The following is a 7,035-nucleotide window of genomic DNA, read 5'->3' as shown; positions in this document are numbered from 1 at the left end:
TCTCAAGGCTAAACAGACCCAGTTCACTTAGCCTTTCTTCATAGGGGAGATGCTCCAGGCCCTTCACCATCTTTGTGGCCCTCCGCTGGACTCTTTCCAAGAGATCCCTGTCTTTTTTGTACTGGAGAGCCCAGAACTGGACACAGTACTCCAGATGAGGCCTTACCAGGGCAGAGTTGAGGGGGAGATCACCTCACTCCATCAGGTCCCTGATGGAAAAATGATCTTGGAATGAAACAAAGTATTGTGATACTTTTAAGGGAACTGATATTCGTGGCTATAGCAGACAACATTCTGTTTCATAGAAAGAGCTAACTTTGGTAATTTATTTTGTTTTGCAAGCAGGTACACAGGTGCACAATACACTTGGACTGTGTATCACGCACTAGCCATGTGGATGTGGTATACAAATGGAAAAAACTTTGCAGACCCTGAGAAAAATAAAAGCAGGAGAGTCTGTGATGGGTGAGAGAATGTTTTTCCCGATAGGCTTCAAAATCTTGCACTGTCTATCCATTTCCCAAGAGATGGTTCAACACATAAAAAGCCATCTACCCTTACATTCAGTATTTAGGTAATTTTATTGGCTAATGAAATAAGACTTTGTTCATCTGGTCCACCTCAGTTGGTAGTATGTATATTCCTAGTCAGTAATTGTCCTTGCTGTACTTCTCTATTACCCTGAACGCTTCTGGCAAATATACAACCACATTTCCTACAATGCTTTGCACTTTTACAGGTGCGTTCAATATTGATATATTTATTTTGCTATGTCTCTCTATATAAGCTGTTCAAAAATGTTAAATTATTAGCAATTATTTAATTTTTTTGTATGGTGTACTTAAATACACACTTACTGAATCTTTCCCTTAGTCTCCATATGAGCAGCTAGAAATTCCTGAGCCTGACTTTCTATTTCCCTTTGTATCCTTCCTAGAGCTGCTGTGGGATTGCCATTTTCATGGATACATCCAAGAGTTTTGGCTTCAGTCCAAGCACACATGATATAGAATTAATAATCTACCATAGTGAGCAGAGGGCTAATGTTATTTTCAAGAAAAATATAGTTAACTTTTGCTCATGTGTTTTATCCAAAGAATCCAATAAAGATCAGATACTTCTTCCCCAAGAGAAAAGGGTTTCAGACCTACTTTTTATAGGAAAAGCAAGATGCTCTTAACTTTATCATTTGCTTTTGGATCTCAAACCTTGCCTTGGCTTTTTTTGTGTGTTTTTTTTTTTTACGTTTCCAGACTTGCATTTCAGAAAGCTAGCTTGTCTCCCACTGTGTTTATCTCCCTCCTGCCTTAATTTCAAATTACAAAGGAGAGAGGGGAAAGGCAGAGAATGCCAGGTTTGTAGTTGCTTACAAGAGAAAAATGTAATGCTGAATTCCAGCGGAAGAAAGTGAGTATTTCCAAGCTAAGGATTCTTAGGATTCTTGTTTGTCCCTGTATATAAACTACTGACTTAATTTTTGACTAAACAATACAGGATTAACGTCATTATCAGGTATTACCATGACAGTTGACAGAAGATGCTGACAGCAACAAGTTTAAACAAACAGTGAAAGGCATCTCTTAGTTAAAGTCTGCATTAAGTTGTCTAAAAGGCCTGTGTCCTGTATTTAACCTTTATTTTTGAATGCTCAAATCAGCCTCAAGTTACAAGTGTCAGTGGCAATGCAGGCTGACAGTCATAAAACCAGAATGTAAAAAGTTTCCAGCAAACCCAAACAGCTGGCAATCTCTGATTTCTATTTAAACATGCAGGCTGTTAATTTTTTCAAGTTGCAAAAAATACTCATACTCATTGAGGACTCTTCTGAAAGCAAGCATAATGCATGACCATTCAAAGCCACTTAAGGAAAAGATTAATTAAAAGAATTAAAAGTCTTTCCAGTCCAAATAAGTATTCTGTAAGCTAAATTTGTTATTCTCCAAAACTCTGCTGAAAATAATTTACTGGGGCCAGCAAAGTGCTGCACCCACAGGCCCACCACAAGTTAGTTACTCCTCACAACCAGATTTTAACCAGCTGAACTTTAGCTCCATTGCCCCCTCATTCTGTTGCCTCCTCTATCCATTTAGTCATGCAATTAATGATCACAGTCATTACTCATATTGGCAAATGAACTCCTGTGCCTACAGTCTTTCCTGCAGACATAGCACTTAGAAGTTAGTAGTACGATGTCTGTCCCATGGATTTAAATCTATAAGCCCAGATCTTATTAATGTTTTACTCAAATTACAATGAAGGATGTATGGTGCAGGGTTTTGTCACATTTATTTGTGAATGTTATTTATTGTAATGAAAAAAGCTTTATGTGATAAAATTGAAAAGTTAGTTAAGCTTATACAAAAATTGATATCATGAAAAGCTTTTTTCAAGCAAATGAATCACTGTTAAAGAAGGCTCTTTGATGCTTAAATTTGCCATTAATTGAAATCTTAGAAGCAGAAACTCCTGCAAGATTTTCTGTATGTGTTATTTTATGACTCAATAAATGGAGTAAGACTGAAAAATCTAAAAAAATAACACATCTTAAATAAATTATCTTGATGATCCTACCTGGATCTCCATCGTAATGATCTATACCACTCATACCACCACAGAACTCCATCAGACACTTTTGTCAGAAACTGCCTTATACCACCTCTTTTTTTTCTCTTCATAGGGCAGGCATCCTTCTACTCAACATGCAAAGGACTGTGTGCTAAATGCTTAAATTACTGGAATCTAATTAAATTTAAAGATTTTTTTTTCATTTATAATCAAATTTCCAGAAGTACTGAAATTTTGCTTTCATACCTCTTTGATTTCTGAATTCCTCCCCTCTTAAAAAACCCAAACCAATGTTTTTCAAGGCAGGAATGCAGAACATGTTATATTCTGTCCACTTCCCTGTAATATATTTTCAATTTAGGTTCTGTTCCTAGAAATTACAACTAAAATGAGCACCTAATGGTGGCAGACCTACAGGGTGAGGAAGGATGAAAGGCCAGGTGCTCACAGCACTTACCGGTTGAAGCAAATAAATCAGCGAGCTCTCCTGGATAACTATCACTGGAAAAGGGGTGATATTTGTTGCATGAAAAAGTGTTTCCACTGATGCCATTGTTTGGTCAAAGCGTCCTCCAAGTCCACCCAAAGTCACAATCAAATCAATCTAAAAGACAAAACAAAAACAGTCACCAAGAGAACTATCATCAAGATACCTCCACAGATGATCCTTAGATCCTGAAAATCAAAAACTGAATCACTTTGATAAGAAAAAGAAGTAACAAAAAAAATAAACTACTGACTATGCAAAAGCAAATCTCAAATACAGCCATTTCCTTTCATTACTAATAAATACCATTATGCAATTCTTGAAGTTGAGTATTGAAGCTCAATAAATTCACAGTCAACTTCATTAAAGTGTACTTTTCATTAAAGTGTACTTTAATGAAGGACCTAATTGCTTTGCCTAACACAGAGACCAGTCCTAGCAGACACCTATCTGTTTAGCTCAACTGCATAGATAAGATATATCCCTTCACACCTTAGGATCTTATATCCCCAGATCTTACAAGTTGTTTCACCATCATTCTCACAGTCTACAGAGAAGATAAATCATTGGTACACTGTATGACATTCTTGCTCCCTCTGCAGAGCATTTTAGCATACAAACCCACACACAGGCTGGCTCTCCTCTAGACTAATTGCACTACTGCTCTGAAGAGTTTGCATGCACTCTACAACTGCCTATCTCCAAGCTGTTACTGCTAGGGACGGAAGCAATCCTTGATTGAGTCCCAGGCCATGGAGTTAGCCAGCAGTTTTGAGTCTCAAACACCTCATAAAGCCTCTGTACACTCTTTACTTCTTATAAGCAGAGAGGGAGCATTTAAGAGCTTTTAGTTCCTCAGATAGAAAGTCACTGAGTGCAAAATAATAATATTACTTCCACCATGCAGGATGCAGGTCAAGTATGTTCAGTAACTGTAATTTAAAAAGCTACCATTTAGTAAGTAGTATGCAAAGCCCTAACACATTGCAGCTCTAAAGCTTTTAGAAGCTCCAGTGACAATAGCCATCTGGTGAAGTTTTCTGCTTTACAGGGCCTAAGTCTATGGCCCTCCCCTAAGGGGGAGAGAATGATGCATATTTATACTTCCATATTTTGAAGTGTAAGTTGCAGCAGAATTGCCAGATCACAGCCTGAACCAATGACTGAGCACTAGATGAGAAGATGTGGCTAACCCAGTGAGCTCAGGTGCAAGCAAGGCACCTGCCTGGATCCATCCCTTCTCACGCTCACACTCATGTTTAAGGGTTAGCAGCATTTCACTGAATAGAGATTGTACTCTAGAGCTGTTGGTTGTTGAATGGGATGAACAATTTCTTTTTCTTCTTTATTACTTTATTATTAAATGCTATTGCTCCATAGCATTTGTATCCCATTGGAAAGCACTCTCATTGCCTTCTTTTGCATAAGTGATACAGAAATCCTACTCCTTATTCAGTAGCAATTGCACAGTGATCTTGGGTAATAAATGTAAGAAATTAAAACCAATATATCATGTAATAGATCTGTTGAAAATAATGGTTTGAGATAGATGGGACCTTAAAGATCATCTAGTTCCAACCCCTCTGCAGAGTCGCTAACAGCTAGATCAGGCTGCCCAGTGCCCTATGCATCCTGGCCTTGAACACCACCACGGATGGGGTATCCACAACTTCTTTGTGCAATCTGTTCCATTGCCTCACCACCCCCTAAGTAGAAGAAGGGGTAAATGAAATCTCTTATCCTGCTTGCCATCCCTCTTTTGATGCAGCCCAAGATGCAGTTGGCCCTCTGGACTGCAATCACATGCTGCTGGCTCATGTACAGCTTTCCATCTGCCAGGACCTCCAAGTCCTTCTCTTCAGTGCTATTCTCTGTGAGTTCTTTTCCTAGTCTGTACACATATCTATGATCGCACCCATCCAAGTGCAACACCTTGCACCCACCCTTGTTGAACCTCATTTGGTTCATGTGGGCCCACTTGTCAAGCCTGTCCAGGTCCCACTGGATGGCATTCCTTACTTTTGTTGTATCAACTGTACCACTCAGCTTAGTGTCAGAAAACTTGCTGAAGGTGCACTCAATCCCACTGCCTATGCCATTGATAAAGATGTTAAAGATTACTGATCCCACCGTGGGCCCCTGGGAGAACACCACTCATGGCTATCTGGACACAAGAGTTGTTGACTGCAACCCTCTGGCTGAACTGTCCAACCAATTCTTTATCCACTGAATAATCCATCCTTCAAATCCATCTCTCTCCAATTTAGAGATAAGGATATGGTGCGGGACATGTAAAAGGCCTTGCGCAAGTCCAGGTAGATGACATCAGTTCTTCTTCCTTTGTCCACTGATGCCATCATTTCATCATAAAAAGACACCAGATTAGTCAGACACAATTTGCCCCCTTGGTGAAGCAATGATGGCTGTCACAGATCATCTTCTTATCTTGCATGTGCCTTAACATAGCTTCCAGGAGAATCTGTTCCATGATTTTTCCAGGAACAAATGTGAGGATCACCAGCCTGTAGTTCCCTTTCTCCCTTTCTTAAAAACAGGAGTGATGTTTCCCCTTTTCTGGTCACAAGGGACTTCATGTGAAGGCCATGATTTTTCAAATATGATGCAGAGTGGCTTGCCAAGTACATCAGCAAATTCCTTCAGGACCCTGGGACGCATATCATAAGGCCCCATAGACTTGTACAAACACATTGGTAAAACTAAGGTTTGTGGTTGTGGCATGTTTGGAGAAGGCTAAAAAAGATACCCTAAAAGGAAATGTAACTATTATTCTGGGTGTCTATGTTCCTGTAAAATAGAAAAATATGTCTGTGACAGGTATGGAAACAAAACCAGCTAGAGTACCCCAGGAATGGGCAGAGAGAAAAGCTGAATTCTACACTTGGATGGCCTTTCACTGCAGAGTCCTGGAGGCAGTGATGGACATCCAGACATTGTGGGACATAAAATCTCTGCTGGAAGGTTTAGGATACACAATTTGTTTATTTATTTAACAAACAGACAAAGAGGCTTACTCTAGCAAAACCTCAGCAGATTTTTCATCTTAAAGCTATCACCTCCATTCAAAAAAAGCAAATCTGCAAGCTAACAAAACAATCAGCTTCTTCCCTGCAATCTCTGATTCTCATTCCATCACGCACTAAGGAAACTGGACAGAATGTGAATGGACATGCATGAATCTTTGTAATCCCAGAGTATAAGAAAAAGTGAAAACCAAAGCACAGGGCATTTATAGATTTGCCCATTACTGAAGAAAGGCCATTCATTTTTCCAGTATGAGGCTAGAGAATTATACCCAGCTCCTGCTAATCAGCCCAGCATGTAGCACATGACTAACACACTGCAGTTCAATTGAAATATCCATAATTCACTTAAATGTACTGTCAAAAGTCCCTTTACCCTTTTTGTTTTCATACAGTGCTATTCATTTCCTAAGAAAAGGTATAAAATCCTAAATAACTGCTAAGAATAGCAAGATCCTAGCAAGAACAGTGTAAAGCACGCTGCATTCTATCAGACTTTATAAAGCCTGACTTAAATTCCTTCTACAGCATTTTTAGTGCAATCAAGCTTCATTTCATAAAGAGTTGAAGTTCTAATCGTGGGATTTAGTCATCTTTAAATTAAATTTATACATCAGCATCTTTTGAAATGGCTTTAGGAGTTGCAGCAGGGCTGTTAAAGGAGAAGAGAAGCATAAGGAAACACTGCACATGGCAATTTGGATTCTTCTTTCTTTCCTTCTTTCCTTCTTTTTCTTTCTTTCTTCCTTCCTTCCTTCCTTCTTCTCTCTCTCTCTCTCTCTCTCTCTCTCTCTCTCTCTCTCTCTCTCTCTCTCTCTCTCTCTCTCTCTCTCTCTCTCTCTCTCTCTCTCTCTCTCTCTCTCTCTCTCTCTCTCTCTCTCTCTCTCTCTCTCTCTCTCTCTCTCTCTCTCTCTCTCTCTCTCTCTCTCTCTCTCTCTCTCT

At 39.3% G+C, this 7,035-nt stretch overlaps 1 protein-coding gene across 11 annotated transcripts in view; it reads right to left on the bottom strand.

The window, feature by feature from the left end:
* The window catches only part of TPK1 (thiamin pyrophosphokinase 1), a 245,844-nt gene that overhangs the window by 106,238 nt on the left and 132,571 nt on the right, over nt 1-7,035 (bottom strand). For all 11 annotated transcript variants that reach the window (XR_792765.3, XM_010708245.3, XM_010708246.3 and 8 more), the window contains one exon: nt 3,023-3,169. Coding sequence is in view for 10 of the 11 variants with exons in the window: in XM_010708245.3 (XP_010706547.1) it covers nt 3,023-3,169 (147 nt within the window). In the remaining variant the exon portion in view is untranslated. The remainder of the gene's footprint in view (nt 1-3,022; nt 3,170-7,035) is intronic.

This window comes from Meleagris gallopavo, chromosome 3 (assembly GCF_000146605.3).
Source record: "Meleagris gallopavo isolate NT-WF06-2002-E0010 breed Aviagen turkey brand Nicholas breeding stock chromosome 3, Turkey_5.1, whole genome shotgun sequence".
Classification (NCBI taxonomy): Eukaryota; Metazoa; Chordata; class Aves; order Galliformes; family Phasianidae; genus Meleagris; species Meleagris gallopavo.
Note: the sequence above shows the minus strand (reverse complement) of the source record. Positions and strands in the feature narration are given on the sequence as shown.